At 44.6% G+C, this 26,504-nt stretch overlaps 1 protein-coding gene across 1 annotated transcript in view; it reads right to left on the minus strand.

Moving 5' to 3' along the window:
* Positions 1-4,632: 4,632 nt before the first annotated feature.
* GRIK3 (glutamate ionotropic receptor kainate type subunit 3) overlaps positions 4,633-26,504 on the minus strand; it is a 311,709-nt gene continuing 289,837 nt past the window's right edge. The window contains 3 exon segments of the mRNA XM_078145457.1: positions 4,633-7,777; positions 8,566-8,816; positions 9,702-9,924. Coding sequence (XP_078001583.1) covers positions 7,583-7,777; positions 8,566-8,816; positions 9,702-9,924 — 669 coding nt within the window. The 3' untranslated portion in view covers positions 4,633-7,582.

Raw genomic sequence — 26,504 nt, forward strand, 5'->3', positions numbered from 1 at the left:
CCTTCCCCCTATCCTGATCGTCTCTTCACCCTACCACTCACCTGGCTCTCACTTTCCTTTATGTGAGGTAAGATGGAGCGTCAATAAAGGCCTGTTGCTCTTAGCATCATTGACCTACTCTGACTCTTCTGGGAAGATCTTCCCCAAAGTAGCTGCAATGGACTGGGAAAGAAATAAATCTTAGCCTTGTCCTCTTTTTTTAATGGCTGATAAAAAGCCTTGAAAATCTGATTCCCAGTCTAAGTGTGGGGAAGGCTGAGTAAGTCACTTTTGAGGAATTGAACTCTGGCTTCCTCCAAGAGTCAGCTCAAATTCCACTTTCTGCAGGAGAGCTTTCAAGGTATTCCACCTGCTAGTAGTGCCTTCCTTCTGAGATTGCTCTCTTTCTCTTTCTGTCTCTCTGTCTCTCTCTGTCTCTGTCTCCGTCTCTGTCTCTCTCTTTCTCCTTTCCCACTCTTCTTTGCACCTAGATATTTGCATATTGTCTCCCTGCTAGAATGGAAGTGCCTTGAAGGGAGAGACTATTTTTGTCTTGCTTTAACTCTGCAGAGATTAGTCCAGCACTGTCATAGGTGCTTAATAAACTAATGAATACTTGTTGGATTGAGTAATTGGTTGAATGGGGGGAGTAGGAGCCTGAGCTTGCTCTCAACTCCAGAAGAGCCAATTCTCCAAGACAGAACTCAAAGAAACAAACAAGGTGTGACTATTTTCTAGAAATCTTTTTTATTATTTAAAATTTAAAACCATATTACCTCATAACAGCAAACTGTGTACTTTGATATTTCACAGTGTCTTAAAAAGGAAATAAACAGATTTTGGGGAAATTTATTTACATGGGCCTAGAATGATTAGCAAGTAACACAGTTACTATGAAACCAAAATCGTTACAAAATGTTTACAAAAAACTATATTCATAGAAATTCTGCATGTCCACAAAGGGCATCCCCTGATTGGCCCAGAGACCATCGAGTGAAGGAAGGACAAAAGGTAGGCTTAGGCCAGGCCCTTGGGCTGGGGCTGGAGTGAGCAAGAGCCAGTGGGAAAGTGAGCAAGCTAGCTAGCAAGCGAGTGAATGAGCCAGGGGAAGGCAGACCCAGAAGCTTCGGGCCAGACCCCACTGGATGACAGAAGCATGTATTTGATCCCTAAGGGCCCATCCAGGGAGACCTAGCCAGGTGGTGGTCCTTACCATGTTTTTACTGTCAATGTGCCCAGGAACAAGGTCGAGGTGGGCCAACTGAGACCTGGTAGAACTCTCAGAAGATCTACTCATAAGGGACCTCTGAACCTTGGCTGCCTGAAGATTTTTTCTTTTTACCTGCCTGAAGGTTTAGGGGCAGCCTCAAGCCCAGAGAGCCCTGACCAAAGGGCAGAGGAGTGAAACCAACCAGAATCTCCTGTCCCACAAAGACAGGAACAGCAAACATTACTGGGGGAAAGCCAGAGGAACTGGAGAGGTCCAGGGAGGCTGAGGGAAAGGGAGGGAGGCTGGAAGGCATAGGAAGAGACTAGTGGTTGGGTATGGAGGAGATGAAAGGGACTGGTGAGAGAGACAGAGAGGCAGAGACAGAGAAGAGTAGAGGAGGGAGAGGAGATGAGAGAAGGGAGATAGTGACACACACAGAGAAGAGGGTGAGAGGAGAAAGGAGACAGAAACAGAAAGGCAAGAAGGAAAGAGCAGAGGAGGGAGGGGAAGAAAGAAAGAAAAAGGGAAGGGAAGAGGAGGAAGTGAGGGAAGAGAGGGAGAGAGGAATTGAGATGGACAAAGATAGGGAAAAAGAGGATAAGAGAGAGATGAGGACAGAAGAAGAAAGGGAAGAGGGTGTGGGAGGAATGAGAAAGAGAGGGAGGGAGTGAGGGGAAGAGGCGGGGTGCAAACTGTCAGTATGGCATTTCACATATAGCTACTGTGCTTTGTTGTGTTGAGTGTGTGTGAGGTTGTACCATGTCCAGCAAATGGCTTTGGGGAGCATTTAGGCTACCCAGGCTGTTCCCTTGGGCCGGGCTGATTCTGTTTGCAGCTGTCTGCCCCTTTGCAGTGCTCTCCGAAATTCTGTGGTGCAGAGCTGGGATTCTATTGAGCAAGGAGATGGATTGTCCTTCTCATCAAAGCTAAACTCCACCTAGAGATGGAGACCCCACCCTGGGGGCAGCAGAGGAAATTGGATGAGGTGCAACCCCCTTCTCCCATACATAAGAGAGAGAGGGAAATTTGACCTTAGGGTCCATGAAGGACTGAGAAAGGGAGTGGGGCTGAGCAAGGATGAGTCCTCTGCTCACAACCCCAGGTCCACCATTGTCCTGCTGGTGATTCGGAGCCTCAGGACTTCTCTGTTCAATTCCGGGAGTTCTAATGTGAAAGGGGTGGGGCAGATAGGGTGCACCTCTGGTATGGGGTTTCTCCACAGCTGGCACTACAACCCTGAGCTGGATTACGTGGAGTAGCCAGAAACAGTTTATGTATTTAAAAGATCTTTTAGGGGCAGCTAGGTAGCGCAGTGGATACAGCACTGGCCCTGAAGTCAAGAGGACCTGAGTTCAAATCCGGCCTCAGATCAACACTTGACACTTACTAGCTGTGTAACCCTGGGCAAGTCATTTAACCCCAACTGTCTTAAAAATTTTTTTTTTACCAATAGAGGGTGTGTATGTGGGGTGTGTGTATGTGTGTGCGGGTGTGTGGGTGCTGGTTAGGTTTGGGATGTGTGCATGAATATGTGACAAGAATTACAGGAGGAGTGTCAGACTGCTCACATCTTCCAGCTGACCACAAGAAGGTAAAGTGGACCAGAAATCCTCTAGCTGTCACTCCCTGCCCAACCTGTGCCCAGCCTATTCCCTGATGGGCCTGAGATGCTAAGAGGCCACATCACAGAATGATACATCTCAATCAGACCGTCACCCGTGTGTCTTCTCCTAGCCACGTTCCAAGACTGGGAATGGGGAAGAGCACGGACGGCCCCGGAAACCTTTTCCTGCACCATAAGAGGTGGTACTAAGACTTATCAATCCCAACTACAGCAATGGAAGGGACCCAGAAGATGGGACAAGGTGATGGGGACATGGTCAGGAGTGAACAGCAAGCAGGAGGGGGGTGGGGAGCAGGAAGGAAGAAAATCAGGAAAGGAGGAGGGGGCAAGGAGAAAAAGCAGGAACCACAAGTAGCCATGCACTGGCTTGAGTGCCAGTTGGGCTCCCCAGATCCCTGTCTTGTGTCTAGTTCCCCAAAGTGCCTGGCTCACCCCCTCAGTCTAGGGGATTCTGCCCTTGGCCTTTCATAGTTTGCAGCCTCCATGTTCCCCAGAATACATCTGAGAAGACATCTGGGCAAAAAATGTTCCTCGGAGGTCCTTGGATCACCATCACCCAAGATTTACTGGCCATATTATATGTACACTGTATGTGTGTGTGCGTGCATGTGTGTATGTGTGGTGTGTGTATACACGCAGCAGGCATGTGAGAGTGCGTGCAAGGAGGGGTACATATACACATGTACTACGCAGTATATATACACTGTGCATATATATACAGTATATATATATGTATATATATATATCTCTCTTTGTACATTCATATATATATATATATATATATATATAGTACAGAACTTTGCTTTCTACCAAAGAAAAGTTTTGGGAGTTGCTGTCTCTGCTCCCAAAGTGATGCCCAAGGATCGTAAATGAAGCATCGACCCACTGCTGCTGTCTTCAGACTAGCATTAAGAGGAGGGTCCAGGCAAAGGGCACCAGCAGGAGGTTCTGCTGCTGAAGGCAGCTGGGTTAATTCCAGATGTCTGCCTGCACAGCTGGAGCATATGGGGGAAGGGATCAGCTACTTCATGCTGTGTGATGGAGGAGCATTTGCAAAAAGCCTGAATAGTAAATGTCTCTCCCAGCCCCCCCCCCCGCCCTCCCCCATGGCTTCCCAACCAAAAAAAAAAAAAAGGAGAAAAAGGAGGAGGAGGAGAATGAAGGGGAGGAGTTGAAAGCCTCCAACCAGGGACTGGCCAGCCTACAGCTGTTTTTAGTCTCTGCCTCCCTCTGTGTTTAGGGAAGGGGCACAGCTCCTGGACACCACTGATAGCTAATCTCTTAGCACATCTTTGAACCAGGCCAACTCTCCTCCTGCCTGCCTGGTCCCAGGCTTTTAGTATTCTTTCAGAAGCAGGCAGCCGTGTGGCTCCACTGAGAAAGAGGCCATTCTTGTCCCTTGAAGGAGCTGCTTCCTCCAGGCTACTGGCTGAGGAAGGGCTTTGCTTTCCCAGAGGTGCTACAGCAGGCTTAATAAAGAAATCTTCCTGGGCTCTTCCTCATTGGTTCAAGTAAGAGGAATTCTGACTGGCAGGCAGTGTTAGGAGGAAGGAGGGAGAGAGAGAGAGAGAGAGAGAGAGAGAGAGAGAGAGAGAGAGAGAGAGAGAGAGAGAGAGAGAGAGAGAGAGAGAAGCCTCTAGGGAATTTATCTCACTGCTGGATGCCAAGTTGACCAGTTTGGTCAAGAAAGTATAGAACAATACCTAGATGATGGGAGATCGATGGTGGCTTCAGAAACCTTGGAGGAAAGATTGATGCTGAGACCAGTAGCCAAGAGGAGAGGCCTGTCCCAATCTGGATTTTTCTACCAGCAAACAGGAATGTTCAACCATCTCTTAACTTTTAATCATGTGTAGGTAAGTGTTACAACTCCTATTCTGACATTACCCTAATGATCTGGCTAATGACCAACTCTAAACCCCAGCACTAAGAAACACTCTTTGGAGGTGAATATACACCTTCCTTTCCTTTCCTGATGTCTTTCCTGATCAGATCTTGTGAATCACACATCTCTGTAACAATGTTTTCAGATGTTAGAGTTTACAGGGGATACTGAATATTAGCCGTCCATCCTTGCTGGCTAATGCTAGATGCTAAGCTGAAGTAGGCCTCTGAGCTCCCTTCTAACTCTAAATCTGGTCTTGGACTGGTCTTGTAGGCCTCTTGTAGGCTCTGGTCTTGGATATACATTCTAACATATACATGAGATGCATGGGACCTGACCTAGGAAGGGGGCATCATTCCATGCCAGCAAAGGGGACCAGAAACTATCTGACCACTTTAAGTTTGCCTAAATGGGTTGTAACATTGTGATTGTTCCTTGTTTCTTCCACAGAAATGCCACACACACAAATCATCTCACTTAAAGTGCTTCTTGCACCCTGCTGTAAGAATATATTGAAATACACACACCCATTTTCTATATGGCTGTGTATGCATGTATTCTAATGAAATATGTTCTAATGATGAATAGTAGCTAATAAGCACAAAGGGAAGAGCAATTAGACAAGTCTGTGTTTAAGGTCCTGTTAATTTGCTTTAAAAAAATAGTAAAATGAGGGACCATGAGTTAATAATAAATCGTTTGGCTTAGACTTAGTCAAAACTTTCATGCACTTCATGTGCTGGGACCTGTAATCCAAACAATCTCTTATGAAGCATTTTCCTTCACCAAAGAAGTATAAACAGGACTCTGATTTACTAATTGTTCTTCCCTGCTCCTGACATTAGCTAGACGCACATATCTGTGCGTACACACACACAAACACATATACCAAGAAACTCCATTACATCATGGCTTGTCTTATTAGTGAATGGATTTGGCTATAGTGCAGGGTCAATCAGACCAGCCCACCCCAAACATTGTCTACCCAGTCAGAGCTAGGAACACATGGTGACCCTGTAAGCAGGAACTGGGTCTGTCCCTCAGTCCATGGGCTACAGAGAGGGTACCGTTGTTTATGCTGTAGTGCATGGGGGCATTCTTTGCCTGGCCCTGCCTAATCATAGAACCACAGGATCATCCTTAGAACACAGAAGTTTGCCTGCTTTCACAGGGACTGGGAGAGGCATAGGAGAATGCAGAGACTCCTTTTCTTTGTTTTCTGAGAAGCCTTCAAGAATCAAACTTAGCTTCTCAATAACAAGGGCACTTCAGCAGATCTGGGAGGCTAGGGCAGGACTGAAGCATCATGTGTGAGCCATTGGAGCCTCCATTTTGTCCCCCACCCTGATGAATGCCCTTCATGTAGGGCAATCCTCCTGTTTGAGAAGAACCTCTCAGGCCAAATCATGCCTTCTTTAAGGACACTTTGTTCCTTCTGGTATTTCCTGTTACCCACTTCTCTGGCCAGTCCTCCAAAGCACCACAATGTCCCCACTACTCCAGGGGGAATGAAGAGAAGAGTTGAGGCGTGACCTGGGTGGAGGCCACCTTGTGGGGTCTTTGGTTAATGCTTCTAGGCACAGTTTCCCTCTCCCACCCTGAGGAGATGAGACATTGCCCAGAATTGCCATTGGAAACAAGCTCATAGTTTCTGAAAGGTCCTGAAGGTCAGGGCCTCTTGTGGTCACTTCTTTAACCACTTGTCCCCTCCACATTTCCAGATGTCAGCCTCTAAAGGATGCTGTCCAACTCAAGGCTCATCTATACTCTGAAAAAATGAGGCTTGAATTCTTCTTTAGCCTGGGCCAGGAGCTCATTTCTCCTTCATTTGTCCTCCCAAGAGGACAGAGGGAGACAGATAGAAAAGAGTCAGTGTCAAAGGAGGCAGGACATGACCAATAAAACCTTCATGCTCCAAATGAATATCACCCTGGCTCTAGCAATGTCTTGGTTGCCCCAATCAAGAGCCATCTGCTTTTTCCATATTATATGTCTTCTTGCCTAGTTTTGGGAGGCAAGGACAGGTGGCTGGAGTCTCTGGACCTTTCTCTAAGAGGGGGAAGAAGACATCTGTCCCTTGGGCCTGGAATAGCTTGTTGAAGAATTCATTGTGGTTTCCTCCCCCTACCCTAGTCTTCTCAGTCCATTATAAAAAGAGGTGTCTCATCTATAAGCAGTTCACAGTGTTGCTTCTTCCTGGACCATTCCATCACCACCAACGTGGAACCCTGTCTAAGGCCAGTGGGCCTCAAATCCTCTTGGCTACTCAAGATGAGGTCAGCAGTCAATGTACAACAGAAGCTTCCTTCCAGCCCACGGGTCCTGGGCATGTATGGGTGTCCATCTGTCCACACTGTTGGCCATACCCCCTCGATCAAAATGGCTGCTGCTGTTTTTTTTTTTTTAATTGTCACACTCCTGGAAGCCCATGGGACAGAGTTTTAAACATGGAGACTTGAGATCTCCCCAGAAGGCTGCTGGCATGGAGCCCTTTTATCGCCGGAGGGTCCACTGTATGAATCCCTATCTAGGAGATGGAGACAGTTCAGCCTGAGGGAGGTGTGTGTGTTTGTGTGTGTGTATGTGTGTGTGCATGTGTGTGTGTATGTGTGTGTGTTGTATGTGTATGTGTATGTGTGCATTCTTCATCTTTGCCTCTGCTGCTTTAGAGAAAGAGAGAGACAAACAAGAAGCCCCCACCTACTATCCACCCAATCCCCTAAACCACAGGCTGGAGTCTGGTAGGTTCATTGTAGGTAGGCAGGCGGGGGTGGGGCCAGCTTCTTTCACTGCCCGCAGACTTTGAAGGGGGATCTTTCCTTCTGTCCCCGTCCTTTGCCCTAGGGGAACTGCCTCTTGCCAGCCCCTGGCCCTTGCCCCAGCCCTAGGGGAACACGGGTGCCAGTGCAGTATTGCAGGTCATACTGTCCTTGCCTGGGAGTCTACGGTCATTGAATGTGTGCATGTTGATGACAGCGTCGGCTTTGACCATGACTGGTGGCTGAGGCTTGTGTTTGACCCGTCGCTGGCAGGTGAGGGAGAATCGGATTTCGTCAGCCACAGTGCTGCAGAATGAACGCTGGAAGGAAGAGGGAGGAGGAGGCCTGGTGTTATTCCCTGTGTGGTACAGAGGGCAGAATTATACTTGGGCTAGCATCTGTCTCTTTGAAGGAGTTCAGAGACCAAAATTCTGGTCTCAGTTCTGCCACTAACTAACTCACTGTGTGATCTTGGATACATCTCCTTTCCTGCCTGATCCTCTGTCTTCCCATCTGTGCAATGAGGAGATGGGATTGTGTGAACTCTCAGGTTTTCCCACCTCTGACACTATATGTTTAAAGCCCCTCCCAGCTTTGATATTCTATGTTCTAGGGTCCCCATGCTCAGATATTCTGTGTTCTAAGACCCCTCCCAGCTCTGACACTGTGTTTTAAGGTCCCTCCCAGCTCTGCTATTCTGTGTTCTAAGACCCCTCCCAGCTCTGACATTCTATATTCTAAGACCTCTCCGAGCTCTGACATTCTGTGTTCTAAAGCCCCTCCCTTCTTTTACATTCTATGTTCTAGAGTCTCCCAGCTCTGACGTTCTGTGTTCTAAGACCCCTCCCAGTTCTGACACTGCATTTTAAGGTCCCTCCCAGCTCTGATATTCTGTGTTCTAAGACTCCCCCCCCCCCCGCCCCAGCTTTGACATTCTACATTCTAAGACCCCTCCCAGTTCCGACCTTCTGTGTTCTAAGGTCCTGCTCAGCTCTGACCCTCCCCAAGTCCTCTTCCCTCCCTTGACTCTCTCCTCTCAGCCCAGCTCTGCTCAGTCATGGTCTCAGGTATGCCCTCTCCCCCCCCACTTCCTTGGGGAAGGGGTTACCTGTTCCCGCTCAGCAGTTTTTCGGAGCTTGTAGATGAACTCGCCCACAGCCACCAGCACAGAGAGCACCAGCCCTGCAGCAAGCACGATGAAGATGCCCCCGATCTTCTGGATGCCCAGGGCACTGGCCTCCTTGTTCTCCTCCTCTGGGCAGCCATTGCCCCGCCACCACTTCTCCTTCATGATGTGCAGCTTGTCCTCTTCCTGTAGCTGAAGGATGGCAATGGTGATCTTGTCTCTGTAGGGGGAGCCTTGGGGAGCGGGACACACATGAAAACGCGGTCAGGGGGAGCTGGACCTAACCTCCTCCTGACCTGGCCCTGGGCCCTTTGTAGACAAAACAGCAGCAGCCACAGCCACAACAATGAAAGCTCACATTCCTTTAGTCATTGCCTCTGCCCAGTGAGGTAGACCAGGAAACTGAGACTGGGGAGGGGATGTGATTTGTCCACAGCCACATAGCTAAGTGGCAGAGACTGAACTATCTATCTTCTGACTCCAAATCCAGGTCAGTGCACCAACAGGTCTTATCTGCAGATGCACATATGCTGCTGGAGTGGTGAAGGGTCTCTCATTAGCACATTAGCCCTGGCCTAAGGCACTGGGAGACCTGGATTTGAATTTCAAATTCCTACACTGTGTGACCTTGAGTAAGTAACTTTCCTCAGTTTTCACATCTCTGAAATGGGGATAGTAATCCCTGCCTTGACTCCCACCCAAGGCTGTTGGGAGGATCCTTTGAGTAAGTGGATAAGAAGACACAGTATAAAAGTGAGCTACTGTAGGTGAGCTACTTTAAGTCAGTGGATCTTATGATCAAGTCATTACTCAAACATAGGCAGAGAGCCCCATAGTGTTGTAGAGGAGGAAGCAAGCATGAACCATATGGCCCCTTCCTCCTTCCTAGTATTGACATGGAATGGAACTCAGGCTAGAATAGACCTCTTGAGGTCTTCAAACTCATCCCCTCATCTCTACGTAGTGCTAAATTTCAACCCTCCAAGCTCCCTAGATATGTGATCCCAAGCAAGTCATTTCTCTCTTTTTCTTTCCCCACAGTCCCTTGTCTGGGCTGTGAATGATGGGCAGTTTGCTTTTTGGTGAGGGGCAGTGGTGGGGACTGGATACCCACTCACCCATAGGTGTGCCGATCCCATAGCCTTTGGAGTCGATGAGGCCTCCAATTTGGGTGAGGTTGCAGTTCCTCTGAGTGATGTACTCAATGGCTGTGGATTCCATAAGCAGGGCATAGTCAGCTGTAAGGGCTCTCTGGATCCCCTCCTCATTGTTCTTTACCAGGGCTGAGGGTTTGCTGCTCATGAATGCCCACATCTTCTCAAATGTGGAAATCTTGGATTTCTGGGAGCACCACCACCACCATGGTAGCAAGAGAAAGAGGGAGGGAGGAGTTAGGGGACCATGGGAAGGGAGTGAGGAAGTATAAGTGGAAAAGACAGAAAGGATTCAATGCAGGAAGGAAATAGGAGGACATAGAAGATAGAAAGAGAAGGAATTGGGGAAGTAAAAGAAGGGAGAAGAATGAGGAAACAGGGAAGGGAGGGGAGAGAGGAAGGAGGAGGAAGGTGAGCAATGGATAAAGGAGGGAAGTAAAAAGAGAGGAGAGAACAAGAAAGAAAGATGGAGGAAAGATGAGTGAGAAAGAGGAGAAGGAAACAAGAAAAGACAGAAGTCAGATTAGAGACGATGGGATAGAGAAGAAGGACAGGAAGAAAATAGGAGGAAGGAAGGAAAGGGAGAAGCCAGAAGAGAAAAAAGTAAGAAAGAGGGAGAATGGAGGCATAACAAGGGAGAAGGAGGAGAAGAAGGTAGGGATGAGGGATTGTGGAAGAAGAGAGGAAGATCAGAGGAGGGAAGGTGAATGAGAATGGAAGGAGATGAGGCAGAAAGAAGGGTAGTTATGGGGGGAGGAAAAAAGAAAAGAGGAGAGAGGAAGGAAGGAAGGATAAAAAGGAAAGAAGGAAAGAAGAGAAAGGAAGGGAAAGAGGAAAGGGGAGGGAAGGAAGAAAGGAAGAGAGAGGGAAGGAGGTAGTGAGGAGGGGAAGGAAGGAAAGAAGAGAGGAGAGTAAGAGGAAGGATGGAGGATAGTGGAGGAAGATGAGACAGAGGGAGGAAAGGAGGGCAGTTATAAGAGGGAGGAGAGAGGGGAGATGAGAGAGGAAGCAAGGAAGGAAGGGAGTTAGAAGAGAGTAGAGTAAGCAAGGGGGAGGTCGGAGAAGAGACAAGGGACAAGGATAGGGAAGGAAAGAGGAAAGATGAAGAAGGAAGAAAGAGGAGGGAGGAGGGAGACAGAATGAAGCAAAGTCAGAAGAGGGAGGGAGGCAAAGACTCAGCTGCAGGCCCTTCCATGCAGCTGTTCCCACCTGGAGGAGCATCTCTTTAAGGAGGCCGGTCCCCACCTAAGGCTACTGAGACCCCGGAAGATCAGGAAGGAGAGGCAGTGGGATCCCACTAAGACTTCACTCAGAATAGCCTCATCCACCCTCCCACCACGTCACAGTGCCTGCCAGAGACTCCACACAGCAATACAGGAGACATCTAGTGTGAGCAAATATGACCTGGACCATAAAGGCCTGGGTTTTAGTCTATGATGAACTGACTGTCCAACCCTGGGCAGGTCCATATCCCATCTCTGAACTTCCATTCCCTCAGCAGTAAACTGAAAGAGTAGGACGAGATGAGCTATGTCCCCTTTGACCTCTGCTAGTCTGTGATTCCACAGTGCCTTGGTGATCCACCTTGGAATTATAATCCCAGCCTAGCATCCCATCTCTGACTCCTTTCCATTCCTGATATCCTCCCTCCCTCACCACGATGGACCAGGATTGCAAGCTCCTGGTCTAATGCGGAGAAAGCAGTCACAACTAAGAGGGTGAGACCACTGTGTGAGAACTCAGTACAATCTGAAGCCAAAGGAAAGTGAGTCTGGGATTATCCAGACCACTGCTTCCCTCTGTCAGGTGATAGAAGGTTGGCTGCATTTATATTTTCTCAAAGGAATTCAAAGCATTCCGGAAAACAATTCATTTTATTCTCCACTTTTCTCTCACTGGGACCAGGGGGGAGATCAGTCACAGTCTCTGACCCTGGATTTAACCACTCTCCCCCTATCTATGCTCTTAGTCATGCCCATTCCTCTGTCTGCATCTGTGTGCCTAAGATCCCATCTTCCAGGCTGCATATGTACATAGCCTGGTGCCACATGACATTGATATTAATCACTAAAAGTCCCACTCATACCTTCATCCTCCCACGCAAGTCCTAGACCAGGGCTATTTGTGGAGATTTTATACATACTTAGAACTCCCCAGAGGATTTGTTAACAGGTCACACAGAAATGTAGGGAGAGACCTCTCCCTTTCCTACTTTCCACTAATTCCACTAGCCCTTGGAGCTGCCAATCATCAGACCACTGATAGTTACAATTGTTATGGAACAATAGGCTGGTTCAATGCTGATGGACAGCTAAGCTTACCAGTAAGAAGCTCACAGGAATGCTAGAAGGCAATGTGTCTTTAATCAACATGAGAAGACCCCAGACATTTGAGGTCTGCAAACACAGACTGCTCAGATGGCTAATGTTCCCAGGATGGTTAGGGACTTAAACTGGGCTGGGGCACAGAAGCAAGGGGATGGATGGAAAGGGTCGACCCCATCATTTAGAATCCTCTTCCTGAGGCACAGAAAATTTGGAGACAATCATATTGCTCTAGAACTCCCTAGTCAAAGACCCCTGGAGTCTTCTGGGGAGCCTAGCATGGCCTGAGTCATGTCCACAATGCTCTGAGTAGAAATACCCTAGGGAAAGAGATGGGCCATATTTTTCCCCATTGACCATGCCGAATCTGAAGCCCAGTTCATCATAGGCCACTCCTTAGTTCAAGAGTTCTTAACCATTTTGTGTCTTGGATCCACTTGGTAGTCTGGTGAAGCCTATGAACCCACTCTCAGAATAATTTTTTAAATGCATAAAATAAAATATATAGGATTGCAAAGGAAACCAATTATATTGAAATATAGTTATATATGTGTACATATGTATCTATCTATATCTACATATCTATAATCTCTATCTACCTACCTACCAAACAACAGATTAATGAGATAATGAGTACCTCCTGACCAATATTCCCTGTAGTTGGGACAAGCAACAGAGCACAGGAATTTTAGTGGCTTCCTTCTATTAATTATCTCCTGTTCATCTTCTATGTATTCTGTTTGTACATTGTTGTTTGCATGTTGTCTTCCCATTAGATTGTGAGCTCCTTGAGGGCAGGGACTGTTTTTACCTTTCTTTGTACTGGCCCTTCGCATAGTGCCTGGCTGTCATTAATGCATGGTTTATCATTAGTAAATGATTATTGATTGTCTGACTGGCTCATTTTTTAGGATAGCAGGATTATAAGTCTAGAAATGGAAGGGACTTCAAGTGAGAAGAACATGCCCAGGAAACTCTAACCATTATAACCCCTCTGTTCAATCATGCTTGAAAGCCCCACATGGCTGCTTCAAAGAGCCTGGATGGTGTAAGAGAGAGAATGTTGGATCTAGAATCAGGAAGACTAAGCTTCAAATGCAGCCTCATATACTTCCTAACTGTCTAACCTTGGGCAAGTCACTTAAACTTGTTTCCTCATCCACAAAATATGTGTACTTCATGAATTTTAATCTGAGATCTTGTACTCCTTTTTCCCATTTCATGGATGTGACCTCTATGCAGCTGTAGGATGTTGGGGGTCAGCCTCATGATATATATATTGTGATTTTCACACTGTTTCATTTCCCTGGAAATTTTGGTTGATAAATAGCCTAGAGTGGAAGCACCTGCATGGTCATCCACTGAGTCATTGAGTCACTGCACAGACTTGACAGTAAGAACAGTAACTCGATGTTCTATAATCCTGTAAAGCAAATGAAGTACTTTAGTTAATTCAGCTCTCTCATACCCCCCAGAGGGCTATTATAAACTTACTCTTTTCTCTTCAAGCCCCTTCCACCATCTCCCCTTAGCAGGGCACCTTACCTCCTACTTTATTGGAAAAAAAAAAGAGGTCATCTGGCACGAGTTCCCTATTTTCTTCTGCTCCAGGCCTCAAACCTCCTTTATGCTACCCCCCATTGTCTCCTCCTTTGCTCTAGTCTCTGAAGGATAGATATTTGCTCTCCATCCCTCTATTTTGCCCTTGATCTCATTTCCAGAAACTTGCTCCATTATATCATCTCACAACCCCATCTTCAGCATCGCCTTATTGTTGCTTTTGAACTCTCTTTGTACAAACATCCCCAGCTTTCCCCTTTCTTAAAAACCTCATATTCCTTATTGTACTATAAGAAATGATAAGCAGGATGGTTTCAGAAAAAACTGGTAAGACATATATAAACTAATGCAAAGTGAAGTAAGCAGAACCAGGAGAACATTGTACATAGTAACAGCAATAAGGTAACAATGATCAACTGAAAAAGACTTAGCTTCTCTGACCAAGACAAATCCAAAGGACTCATGATGAAAAATGCTATCCATCTCCAGAGAGAGAACCTATGAACTCTGAGTATAGATTGAAGCTGATTTTTTCAAAAATACAATTATTTTTCTTGGGGTTTTTTTTTGTGTGTGTTTTCTTTGGCAACATAGCTAGTATGGAAATATGCTTTGTATGACTTCACATGTTTAATTGATATCATATTAATTGCTTTCTCAAGAGCTGAGGGAGGAATGGGAGGGAGAGAGAGAATTTGGGGCTGAAAAAATTTTTAAATGAATGTAAATTTTAAAAATATGTAATTGGGGGATACTTCATGAAATAAATAAAAATACATTTTAAAAATCTCTTACTCCCATTATTTCCATCTATTCTTAATCCTCATTTTTAAACATCTCTCTTCCTACTCACTGCCAAAGTCCCAGAAAGAGATGTTTATGGTCCTTGCCACCTTTTCAATTCCCACTTATGTTTTAACCTCTTCCAGTCTGGTTTCCAATACCATCACTTCACTAAAACTTTTCCATCTCACATTAGTAATGATCTTTTAGCTGCTAAATCCAATGGCCATTTCTGAATTCTAGACTTTCTTGACTATGTTTTTGTTCATGGATGTGACCTTTTGATTGTATGCAAGATGAATTCCAAATCTCCATATCTGGCTCTGATCTCTCTCGAACTCCAGGACCACATCACCAGCTGCAGTGCAGACTTACTACATCTCAAATTTGACATATCAATAATGCAGTTAATTATTTTCCTCCCTAACCAGTTCCTTTTCTAAACTTTCCTGTTTCTGTTGAGGGCACCACCATCCTTTTTTTGTTTTTGTCATTTTATTTTTAAATTAATTTTTAATCCAATTTTATTTTATTTTGATATCTACACTCTTTCTCCTCTGCCTCCTACTTCCCCATGACCACCATCTTTCCAGTTGCCTATATTCTCAACCTTAGAGTTCTCCTTCACTCTTCACTCTTCACTCTCCCTCAACTCTCATATCCAATTGCCAATTCTTGTCCAGTCTACCATGATCACATCTCTTGTATCCATGCACACACATAGCTACTACTCTAGTGAGGCCCTCATTATCTCTCATCTTGACTATTATAACAGTTTCCTAATTGGTCCCACTACTTCCAGCCTCTTGCCTCCCTAATCTACAGCTGCCAAAACAATCTCTCTAAAATAAGATCTGAAGATGTCACTCTTGACCTGAAGAATCTTCAGTGTGCTTCCTTTACAGTGTCTAGAATAACAGGCAAATTCCTCAGCTTAGTGTTGAAAGTCCTGCCAAATCTAACTTCAACCTATTTTCCTAGGTATTATTTTATACTAATCTGCTTCATATTCCAGCCAAACTGGCCTCCTTACTGTTCCCCAAACTTGGCATTCATAGTACCCTCAGTGCTAGCACAGAGATATGACTACAGTAGGTGTTTAATGAATTCTTATGGAATTGAATTGTTCTGAGATTCTAAGGCTCCATCTCTGACATTCTATGCTCTAAGGCACCTGTTCTGAAGAGGTGGTCTGATGATCCCTGCAGGTCCAAAGACCCTTTGGGGGTGGGGTTCCATTGGGTCACAACTATTTTCATAATATCCTAAGACATAATTCACTTAATAAACTGGTCTTCCCTTTTCCAACCACGTATCTATATGAGGCTGGATTTTCTTTATATGCTTCAACCAAAACAACCTTGCAACAGATTACATGCAGAAGCAGATATGAGAATCCAGCTGTCTTCTAGCCAACCATTAAAGAGATTTGCAAAAATATGTAAAACAATGCCAGGCTTCTCACTAATTTTTTTTTCATTTTGGAAAATATAGTTATTTTACATAAAATATGTTATGTAAGTTAACATATAATGAATTTATTACTGTTACTTTAAATAAATCTATAAATTAATATTTTAAACATTTGTCATTTAAAATTTTTAATATGGTAAATATGGACAGATATAACCCACATAGACAAAAGTTCCTTGGGGTTCTCAATAATTTCTTAAGAGTATAAAGGGGTACTGAAACCAAATAGCTCGAGATTTGCTGCTCTAAGGGCTGTCTTCCAGTTCTGACATTTTATATTCTGACATCTTTCCCAGCTCTGAAATTTTATGTTATGCATTCTGAGACCCCTTTCCATGGTTCTGTGATTCCATGTATACCTCTTATTACTGTAGATAAATGATACTTAAAAGAGTGATGCAGACTTAGGTTTCTGGAATGCCAATGTCATCATGGGCCAACACTTAGTTGTCTGACAGGAGACAGAACAGTAAAGAGCCCAGATGAATTCTGGCTGATAGAGTTCTAAGGTGAGGAGTATGAAATGCCACAAGAGGATGGGAACATGAGTGAGGAAAATGGAACAAAGCATCGGAGTTCAGAGTTGGAGCTGGAGGATGGAAGCAGGGTGTGGACCCAAGTATGACACCTCTGAAGACAGACCTATTCAAGAGATCCTGACCATGAGACATAGTAGGGGGATACAGGGAGGGAAAATAAGGGAACAAGCATTTATTAAGTGCCTGCTATGTGCCAGGCACTATGCTAAACACTTTAAAAATATTATCTTATTTTATCCTCACAACAACCTTGAAAGGGGCTATCTCCATTTTATGGTTGAGGAGAATGAGTCAGACAGTGGTTAAGTGATTTGCCCAATGTCACAGAGCTAGTAAGTATCCGAGGTCACATTTGAACTCAGGTCGTCATGATTCCAGGCTCAGCTCTCTATCCAATATTCTGAAAAATCAGTTCAGGGCTTCAGAGGACTATTTCAACCTGAACTAGGGTGGGAGATACTTGTTCACCTATTCATTCATTCATCTACTTGTCAAACATTTATTAAGCAGGGGTCTATGCTCAAGGCTGAGGACAAAGATGAATAAGAGACAGCGTCCCTGTCCTGAAAGAACTTATGATGAAGTTTGAAAGGAATCTTGGAGACTGTCCAGTCTAAACTCATTTTACAGATGGGGAAACTGAGATATGGAGAGAGGATAGAATTTGCCCAAGATCATGCAAATAATGAATAGCAGACCTTGATCCAAATTCAGTGGAGTGGTAGTTGTAGCAGCAGCAGCAGCAGCAGCAGCAGCAGCAGCAGCAGCAGCAGCAGCAGCAGCAGCAGTAGTAGTAGTAGTAGTAGTAGTAGTAGTAGTAGTAGTAGTAGTAGTAGTAGTAATTTCCAATATGGCCTTGAGCCCAACAAATTCACAAAAGCATGAATTATCCTATGGAGCAAAGAGGGGAGGTAATAGTCCCACTTCTATTACTAAAAGGGAAATACCAGCACTTAGCACAGTGCCTGGCATACAGTAGGTACTTAATAAACGCTTCTTGACTTGACTGAGACCTAGAGAATGGGAAATGATTTGCACCAGGAATAACAGAGCCAAGATTAGAACCCAGGTCACTTGCTTTGAGTCAAGGGACATTAACCTTGTACTATTACTTGCGTGTAATTTTATACCACAGTGAGAAGAGCCCTGGCTTAGAAGTCAGAACTCCTGGGTTCTAGTCTGAACTCAGCTACTTACCAGTTTTGTGACCCTGACATCACATTTCCTCCTCTGGCCTCAGTTTACCCATCTATACAAGGAGAGGTAACATGGATCAGGGGAAAGAATGCTAGCTTTAGTATCAGGATCTAAGTTTAAATCCCAGCTCTGTCACTTACTAGCTGTATGACCTTGGATAAGTCACTTGACCTCAGTTTTCTCTTTTACAAAATGAAATGTCTAAATTAGGTGATGTCTAGAGAAAGTCCCTTCTACTTCTCAACCCGGGTTCCTAAGACTAGATTAAATCTAAGGTCCTTCTTAGATCTGACTTCCTATGAATCTGTGACACTATCCTGAGAAAGCTGCCCACAGGTAGGAGTTAGGTTAATGATGGTGGGCCCTGTGTGGGCCCAGCCATTACTGACACTGTCTTTGTTGCTTGCCACTGATTATGGAAAAGAAGAGCTGCTCATGTCCTTGGGTATGACAGAGCCCATGTGGCCAGCCAGTGTTGTCACCAGCCCCTCTGGTCACCATTTTCTCCCTGTCCCAGCTTAGGAGGTGGCTTTAATAAGCAGTGTTTCAGGACCAGTCACCCAAATAAATTAATGCAATCGTTCAGAGCAGCCAATATAGGGCACTTTGCCAAGACATAGATGCTTTTTTTTATCAGTGAAATTGGCAAGAAAGTAAGTTTCAGGCTCACCACTTTTAACTCCAGCCTCCTGGAAGAAGTAAATTGATTTTTCCCATTTGAAGATACTTAATCTTGAGAATTTAACATTTCAGTGTTAGACTGAATATGTATATATATATATATATATGTACATACATTATATATATGTACATACATTATATATATAATATTAAACACACATATATATGCATATAACAGTATTCATATATTCCAATAGCAACTGAAAACTGTGGACTAACCCTGGGAGGTAACCTCCTGTGGGACTTTGTAGCGAACCTAGGATATTGTCTGTGCTGGAAATGAGATCCTTTTCCTGAAATTAATTGGTCTCCTTATCCCTAGGACTAGAGTCTCTGGCCCTTATCTGATCCATGCTTGAGAACAGTTCATCATTTCTTTCTAGTTATTTCTATGGAGCTACAAGTATTCTCCATTCCCTGGCCCTCCCTGGTTATCCATTCTATTTTACAATAAAAGCAGTCTGTCCCTCTATAGCCGTCTGTCCAAATTTCCCTCCCTGACATCCCCTCTGTACACCAGGAGTTTATATGAGGGCACTGCATGCAATAGTAATGAGGGCAGCTCCGTGACAGCTCCCTTTTCTACAGATCCTAAGGTTTGCAAGGCACTCTCTCATATCAGTCCTGTGAAGGTAGTAATGCTAACATTTCTTCTCATGGTGTCAACCCTCCAAAGTGGAAGCTCCTCAGGGTCAGGGGAGGCTTTGCTTTTGCCTGTGTGACCCCAGAGCCTAACATGTAATCTGGCATGTTTTTGGAGGTGGTCATCTGGGCCTGTGATTTCATCAATGTGGGGGCCTTCTGTTGGGGAAATTCCTGCCATGGATGCCAATCAGCAGCCCATCTGTAACATATAGTTTTAGAGCAGGGATTCTTAACCTTTTTTGTAAATGATGTTTTTAAATGCAGAAAATAATATAGATAGGATTACAAAGGAAACAAATTATATTGAAATATAATAATCAATTTTTTTCATGCACCTCAGATTAAGAAACCCTGTTTCAAAGAGTTGCCTGGGTGCACTGGGAGACCGTTTCTTGCTTGTGATCACAGAACTAATATGTGTCAAAGACAAGATTTAAACCAGGTTTGCCTAAATTCAAGGCCAGTCTTCCATCTACTATGCCAGGTAACTTGTTACCTTGCACAATCTAGGTACTTACTACATGAGTCTTGAATTGTATTTCAATCATTTTATAGGTGAAGAAATTGAGGATGAGAGGAAGTGATTGACCTAAGATCACACAGATATTCAGCAGAAACCCTGGATAATAATTCTATTTCTCTTTCTTTCTTTCTTTCTGTAGTTTAACACTCTATGGTTTCCAAGTGTTTACAAAAAGATTTCTGCCAACTTGTTCCTCTGCGTTCACTCTCAATATCTCATCATTCCCTTTTCTCCATGAATCACTGCCAGGCTTTTAAATCAATGTCAAGGAGAAAAGTTTCCCATCATATAGTTCTACCTCCTGCCAATTATGCTTCACCCCAGACTTCCTGAACATTTTGTTTTCCTTTGTAAAGAGCATCCTCATTTTACAGGGGTGGACTGCAGATTGTTTCTATGAGGAAATTAAAGTTGGGTTAATATTTTTTAAAGTTTTAGTTGTCATCAGAATTCTTAGTGAAACTTTTGAGTGTATTGCCAAGAGCCCTGAGTAAAATGCAGATCCCAAGTGATTTCTTCTAGGTGACAATCTTGGGGGGAAAAAAAGCCCAACTTTTTTTTAATGCCAACATTCATTCAGTGATATTATACTGGTGGATCCCTTATCAAGAATGTATAGAATAGGAGCAGCTAGGTGGCACCAGGCCTGGAGTCGGGAGCATCTGACCTCAGATGCTGACTTAACTGTGTGACCCTTGGCAAATCACTTAATACCGATTGCCTCAAACCAAACCGAACAAAAACTCAAAGCAAAACAAAAAGAATGTATGGACCACCAGGGATAAGAATCATACAGGAGAAGAGGTGGATGGGTTGTGATGGGCACCAGTTTCTTTATCTGTGAAATGTAGAGTTTAGACTCAATGGTCTCTAAGGCTCCTTTCAGATATTTTTGAAAGCCCTTCTAACCTTGTATACTTTTTATAGTCTATATTCTAAGGTTCCTCTGTACTCTGAAATTACATACTCTATTTTGAAGTACCTTCCCAGTTCTGACATTCCATGTTCTAAAGTCTTTCCCAGCTCTGACATTCTCTGTTCTAAGGTCCCTCCCAGCTCTGAAATTCTCTTCTATGTTCTACAGCCTATGGTTTCGTAGATTGAATCCTGGACAACCTACGCATTTTTTTGTCCTGTTTGCAAGGCTGCAGTCCACCACAAGGGAATTAAACTCTATCCCACTCCAGCCCAAAGCAGCTGGAGGCCTGGCCTTCTGCTCTGTTCCAGCCACTGTCTTCTAAGGAGCAGTCATCACTGGTTTGCCTAAGGCAAAATGTCTTTCCTCATCCTCCCTTGATCAGAGGCAGACAGGAGAGAGGATGTTCAAGCTACTGCTGAGGTACTAGAGCAGGCCTGTCAGCCTCCAGTGCCTCCTTCTCTTCTCCTCTCTGTGGCAGAAATGGGATGTGTGTGATCTTCTCTCCCTGGTGGGCTGACCGACTAGCTGGGGATTTGAGAGATGGAGGGAAATGACCAAGACCCATCTCTTGAAGGTGCCAAATGTGTCATACATTGGGCATCTCAGGGCTGCCAGGGAGCTGCAGATGATGATGGTGTGATATAGGGAAAACAGCATTGGTTCTGGAGCCAGGGGATCTGGGTTCAAATCCCATCACTGATGCTTACTTCTTGTGTGACCTTGGGTAAATCATTCCACCTCCTTGAATCTTGGTTTCCTAACTCTGCAAAATGAGAGGGCTGAATTAAATGGGCTCCAAGGTCTATTCCAGCATTAGATCTCTGTTCCTATCAAAAGGACCAGCAGTCTTGGCATCCCATTCCTAAATAGGGTCTTTCACAGAATAATAGAATCTCAAAGCTGTAAAGGATTTCAGAGAGCATAGAGTTCAATCTCCATCTGATGAGGAATGCCCCTTCACAGCTTACCTGATAAAGTAGTCATTCAGTTCCTGCTTGAAAGCCTTCAGTGAGGGAACTCTCTACTTCTACATGTGACCAACCTATAGCATTTTTGGTTAACTGCAGTTAGAACCTTTTGTAATAGAATTATTAGAATTCTGGACTCTTTGGACTTTCTCCAGCAGCTTTCTCATCCTGGAAGTTTGCTTTGTCCCTGTAGGCCCTTCCTCTGATGAGTCATCTTCTCCTAGAGCCTTCATTGTAGGGAGGATGGCCAAGCCAGCCATGTTTTCATTCTTCTCCAAGTTGTATCCTTGACTTCCTGGATTTTCTCTACCATGTTCCCCTCCACTCCCTCTTTCAATGTATTGTTTCCCACAAATTCCCATTACTCAGCACAATGCCTGGCATGCAGTAAGCTTGTTGACTTTACCTGACTTGTTTTCCATATACAGAGTCCAAGTCTCCCTCTCGTCATCTTTGAACCTTTGTTACCAGTTCTGTTCTTTGGGGCAAAGTAGAAAATGTCTGGGGCAGCTCATACCTCAGAGTTGTGACCTATTTTTTCCATTTTTACAACCTAAGGCACCCCCATACTCTCAGTTCTTTTGGCTTTAGCTTGGGTGCCTCCTTCCTTTTTCTTACGAGCACTGAGATATAGACTTTCTCCCCCTTTGAAGGCCTTCATTGGCTCTTAAGAGAAAGAAGGTAACATCAGAACAAGCTGTTACAGTTTAGAAATAATGAGTCACAAAGCCTGGCATCTTGTCCTGACATAGCCCTGATTAGCATCAAGGGCTGCCACAGTTTCTCGGGTCATCTGGCCCTTGCCTTCATCAAATGTGCACCCAGGCCTTTCTTCTGCATGTGGTGGTCTGCCACAATTCCCCAAAGGGAGAACAGCTTGATTGATGCCTCCTGTTCCCCATTATATCCCATCCCTTCTTTTTTTCCTTCAGAGAAGTTCTGCTTTATGGTACAGGGACAGCTCTTTTAGGATGGGACCCCAATCATGGCAACTAATTATTCTCAACATCCAGGCAAAACATAGACTAATGGAAAGCCAGTAGGACTTGGAGTCAGGAGGGACCTAGGTTCAAATCCCCCCACTGACATCTATGAGTATAGACTTATAGATTGAGAGCCAGAAGGTATCTCAAAGCTCATCTAGACCAATTCACTTAATTTACATATGAAGAAAGTGAGGTCTACAGAGTGAATTGCCCATTCAATGTCACACAGGTAGGAAGTAGCAAAGTCAGAATCTGAACTTAGGTCCTTTAACTCTAGATATAGTCATGGGCAAGTCATTGAAGCCTTTGGATAATAAGAACTCCTGTTGGACACAAGTCCAACTCTTTGTGACCCTATTGTGGGTTTTCTTGGCAAGCAAATTGGACTGCCTTGCCATTTCTTTATCCAGTTCATTTTTACAGATAAGAAAACTGAGGCAAACAGGATTAAGTAACTTGCCCAGGGTCACAAAGGTAATAAGTGTCTGAGGCCAGATTTGAATTAATGAAGATGAGTCTTCCTAACTCCAGGCCCAGCACTTTATCCACTGCACTACCTAGCTGCTTCTTAATAACAATAGCTATCATTTATATAGCACTTTACTATGTGCCAAGGCTTCTTATAAATATTATCTCATTTGATCCTCGCAACAACCCTGGGAGGTAAGTGCTGTTATCATTCTCATTTTATGGTTGAGGAAACTGAGGCAGACAGCGGTTAAGTGACTTGCCCAAGGTCACAGAGTCAGTGAGTGTCTGAGGCTGGATTTGAATGGAAGTCTTCCTGACTCCAGGCCCAGTGCTTTATCCATTGTGCCACCTACCTGCCTCTTGGAGACTCAATTCCCTCATCTGTACTATGTGACATAATATGTTCAGTATCTACTTGACAGACAGCACGGGGTTGCAATGAGGATCAAATGAAATAATCTATGTAAAGCAATGGGGAAACCTTAAAATACTATATAAATATCAGCTATTATTATTTTCATCATTTCTGATCTCAGCCTTCCTTCCTTTAGTCACTATTAAAATCTCTTTTGAAAACTCAGCTTTGATTTACAATAAAGGGGAGAACGGATGCATCTTAGACCAGGAGAATAAATGGGGGTGGGGAGGGGAGAGTGCTATTGGTGGAAGCCAGCCAGGAGCTGGGAGCAGGGGCATGGGGAGAAGGAGCTGGACAGAACTGGATAGAATATGAGCTCCTTCAGGGCACAGCACATTCCATTTTTGTTTCTGTATTCCCAACCCCTGGTACAGTGCTTGGCACAAAGTAGGTGCTTAATAAATGTTCACTGACTGATTAATTTGTTAGAGAGCTGCCAACTCCAGCAGCTTGGGGCTGTGACTTCTCCATTAAAAAAACCCAAAAAACAAAAAACAAAAACCCCACCTTCTAGGTCTCCATTGGGATTTGCATGGGACTCCTCATGGAATGTTGGAACAAAAAGGGATTGTAGGTATTGTCTAGTCCAATGTCCTCATTTTATAGGCGGGGAAACTGAGGTGCAGGAAGGGGAAAGAACTTGTTCATGAATAGCAGAGCCAATACCTGACAAAGCCAGGATTTGAACCCATATCTTTTGATTACAATTTAGTACAATTTCTATGGTAGTAGATAGCAAACTAGAAATAGATAAGAGTGGGAGAGAGGACCCTCTCCAGATACCTCCTTTTCTTTTCCTCTTCCTTCCTTCCTCTCTCTCCCTCTCCTGCTCCATCCCCTTTTCCCCTTCCTCCCCTACCCTCCCCCCCTTTTCCCTTCTCTCTCAATGTCCCCCTCTTCCCACCATCTTTTCCTTCTCTCTCCATACCTCCCTACATGTTTTCTTCCCCCCTCTCCTTGTTTTCTTTCCTTCTGGCTCTAATTCCTTGGCTGCAGGTCCTTGGATCAGACCATGGAGTTGGGAGAGGCTGAGAGAGTATCTGATGTAGCTGGGGGTACCCTAGTACCTTTGGTCCTCTTGGGCTGGAAAACCACAAACCCAAGAGCTCCCTAACGCTGGTTTCTGGACTTTCTGAAGTTGCTGCTGCCAATTCAAAGGCCCATCGACATAATCCCATCCAGATTCATGAAGCCACCAACAAAAAGACAGAGAATTGCCTGGGATTTGAGATGGTCTTATTTCAAAGGAGGCATCTCCCTCTTGGGGTGCCTACTGTTTCTTGCATCCCCTTCAGTCTTTTACATTTTTCTTACGCACTTTTATAGCCAAACAGTGGTTTCAAAGGCCCCCCTTTTCATCTTGTAATTAATTTTTATCTTCCAAGAAGGGAGGACAACATGAGGCTGGTTCTGTAGGCTGATGCCTGCCACTTTCAGACAACTTTGAAAATTCTGATTTCCTTTTAAATCCTGATGGTGCCTGTAGCCATGTTTCCCTACCCCGCCCATTCCCTATGCCTAGGGAAGAAGGAAAGAGAAGGAGGTAGGGAGCCAATCTAGAGCCCACCTGGTAGCTAGGAGACAACAGAGAACCTGGCTGTCTTGACCTATCATTGCCCCTGATGCCAGCCTGTGCTGGCACTGACATTGCCCTGGGCATTGATGCTGAAGACACTAAGCTCTCTGCCTTCTTTCTCCCCAACTCCTCTTCTTTTCTGGTACCATTTTCTACTGCTTCAAGTTCTGTGCCATGGAAATTATGAGTTGGGAGACAGAAATCTCCTTCTCTACCCCTGATTTCTTCAGAGACCAGAGATAGATATATAGATGGCTGGATATGTAGATAAATAGTAGATAGTTAAATAGATAGATAGATGGGTAGACAGATAGATAGAAGATAGATAGATAAATAGGTATATAGATAGGTAATTAGAACAATTATTAAGTACTATGTGCCAGGCATTGTTAAAGTACCCTATCCTTCAGATCTCAGTTTTTCTCCTCTGGAAAATGGGAATGACTGTCTCTGCTCTGCCTCCTTCACAGATCCATTGGGAAGCTCAGATGGGAAAATGCAAGTATTTTGAAACAGTAAAGCCACATATCCTACCTCATACAGGAAGATGCCCTTATCATTAATGCCCTTTTCCTCTGCAACCGATCTTGTAGTTGCTTATCCAAAAGGCAGCAAGATACAGTGGAAAGGATCAGAATCAGAGAACCTGGCTCAGTAGTCAGAAGAGCTGGGTTCAAGCTCTACCCTTGAAATTTACTCTTGTACCAAGTCACCAGGCTTCCACTTTGTCAGCTCTTAAGTGAGGGGTGGGGTGGGCTTAATAGCCTCTGTTCCACCATTAGATCTAGGATCCTATGAATGGAAGCTCTTTGAGGGCAGGGACTGTTCCCTTGGTGCCTTTGTATGCCCAGTGCCTGGCACATAGTAGACACTTAAGAAATGAGTGTTGAATTGATTTAAACAAGGAAAGGTCAGCTGTTATTATTATTACTTTCCCAAGAGAAAGTCCCAGAGGACTTTTCAAGGCGGAGGTGAGGGGAATCCTTGCAGAAAGCTGAAATTACAAGTTCTATTTTCTGATTAGTGGTATCATTGCTGGCATCCATCCAGGAGAGAATACTGCTATTAACCAGTATGATATAGTGGGAGGAACACTGGGGTCAGAATCAGAGATCTGGGTTGAAATCCTGACTCTGTGACTTCCTACTTGTGAGACTAAGTCCCTTAACTTCCTTAGGTGTCAGTTTCTTTATCTGTAAAATGAAGGGTTTGGACTAGCTCATGTCTAATGTCTCTTCCAGCTCTGAATCCTATGATTCTATTGCCCAGAGGTAGGTATAAAGTGAGATCCCTCCACCCCCACTCCTCTACTCCAGTACTCCCACCATTAACTGGGGGAAGGAAGCAGGTTTGTCTGAGGAATGCACCCTGTAGGTGTTACACTTTCACCTTGGTAACTGCTGTAATGCAGTCTGATCTACACTCATCCTTCACTTTTCCTGCCAACTTGTTCCTGTTACTAATGAAAATGGAAAAAGGGACAGGCAGAAAAAGTTGTGCTTGGATTAGAGTGGAAGCAATGGTGGTGAAATACAGAGAAAAATTTCTTGACTATCTGGAGACAAAAGCTGGAATGGGCTCCCCAGGGGCAAAGTGGAGTCTCTCTTCCATTCACCTGACTGAAGGCAGCTTGCTTCCTGATCTCTCTCTGTTTCTATGTCTCTCTGTCTCTGTCTGTCTCTCTCTCTGTGTCTCTGTCTCTCC

This window comes from Phascolarctos cinereus, unplaced genomic scaffold (assembly GCF_003287225.1).
Source record: "Phascolarctos cinereus isolate Bilbo 61053 unplaced genomic scaffold, phaCin_HiC Scaffold_726;HRSCAF=1367, whole genome shotgun sequence".
NCBI classification, from domain to species: Eukaryota; Metazoa; Chordata; class Mammalia; order Diprotodontia; family Phascolarctidae; genus Phascolarctos; species Phascolarctos cinereus.